Source organism: Halyomorpha halys, unplaced genomic scaffold, assembly GCF_000696795.3.
Source record: "Halyomorpha halys isolate HHAL.00 unplaced genomic scaffold, Hhal_1.1 Scaffold255.1, whole genome shotgun sequence".
NCBI classification, from domain to species: Eukaryota; Metazoa; Arthropoda; class Insecta; order Hemiptera; family Pentatomidae; genus Halyomorpha; species Halyomorpha halys.
The window spans coordinates 430,952-432,137 of record NW_027114251.1 but is presented as its reverse complement, the minus strand read 5'-3'; the positions used below and the strand labels follow the sequence as shown (position 1 = coordinate 432,137).

General features: G+C 32.5%; 1 protein-coding gene across 1 annotated transcript in view; it reads left to right on the top strand.

Moving 5' to 3' along the window:
- Hdc (histidine decarboxylase) overlaps positions 1–1,186 on the top strand; it is a gene marked incomplete in the record, with an annotated part of 86,263 nt that overhangs the window by 30,689 nt on the left and 54,388 nt on the right. The window contains 2 exon segments of the mRNA XM_067051467.1: positions 37–150; positions 250–372. Of these exon segments, the coding sequence (XP_066907568.1) occupies positions 37–150; positions 250–372 (237 nt within the window).

The window sequence follows — 1,186 nt, the reverse complement described above, 5'->3', positions numbered from 1 at the left end:
TTAATATTTATATTATGTTATTGTATTTTATTACAGGTGACACATTGGCAAAGCCCGCACATGCACGCATATTTTCCCGCATTAAACTCATACCCCTCCTTGCTGGGCGATATGTTGGCAGATGCAATCAATTGTCTAGGGTTTACTTGGGTAAGAGAAATATATATTTATAATTTTTGGCATTGAAAGTGAATAAATGTTCTCTAATTATATATTTAAAAAAAATTAATATATCTATATATATTTCAGGCTTCGAGTCCAGCATGTACTGAATTAGAAACAGTCGTAACTGACTGGGTGGGAAAGATGATAGGATTGCCAGAGGTCTTCTTGCATTCTGGTTCGAGGGGCAAAGGAGGAGGCGTCATACAGGTCAATTAGTTCTATAATATTTTTAAATTTTATTATAGTTGTCTAATAAAATAAAAAGTCGTATAGGCCATAAATAATAGAAATATGTAGTAATGTAATCTCGGCAACCTGAACAAATTGTTGCAGGGGAGTGTTAGGATTATTAAATGCATTAGGAAAAATGGTGCAAAAAAAAATTCACAAATATAAATGCACATAACTATTTTTATTTATTTAATTTTTTTTTTACATATTTTGTTGGAAATTTGACAGTTTCATGTTTAAAAAAAAATATACTCGTATTACTTCCCTAGTAATGCTAAGAGATGATTTGATTTGTTAAAACTATAAGATTGTTTATTTATATGTGAAAAAAGTATAAATATAAAATACTCGTTCTATGGATTTATTTGTATTACCTGGAGCGAGGTGGCACCGTAATAAGGCACGATGCCACTAGCTCCAAGGACCCAAGTTCGAATTCAGCAGGACAGAAAATTATTTTCTGTTACACTGTAGCCGTGAATCAACCCTGTGGGTTCTGGACCCCTCCTGGGGTCCACCCCGCCTCATAAATTGGGTACACTTTATTGGGTAAAAATCTGGCGGTCGAGCGTGATGCTGACTAAATTATCTCCTTGCACAACCATTGTTCTAGTAAGAGTACTTACTTACAAAGTACTGATCCCCTGACCCTTCATGGGTTGTAGTGGTACAGATTTTTTTTAAGGATTTATTTAAAACATGATAAAAAAAAAAAAAATAAGTTCACCAACAAAATTAGTATTATGGATATTTTTACTATTAATTAAATTAGTTTTACCAAATTAAATGA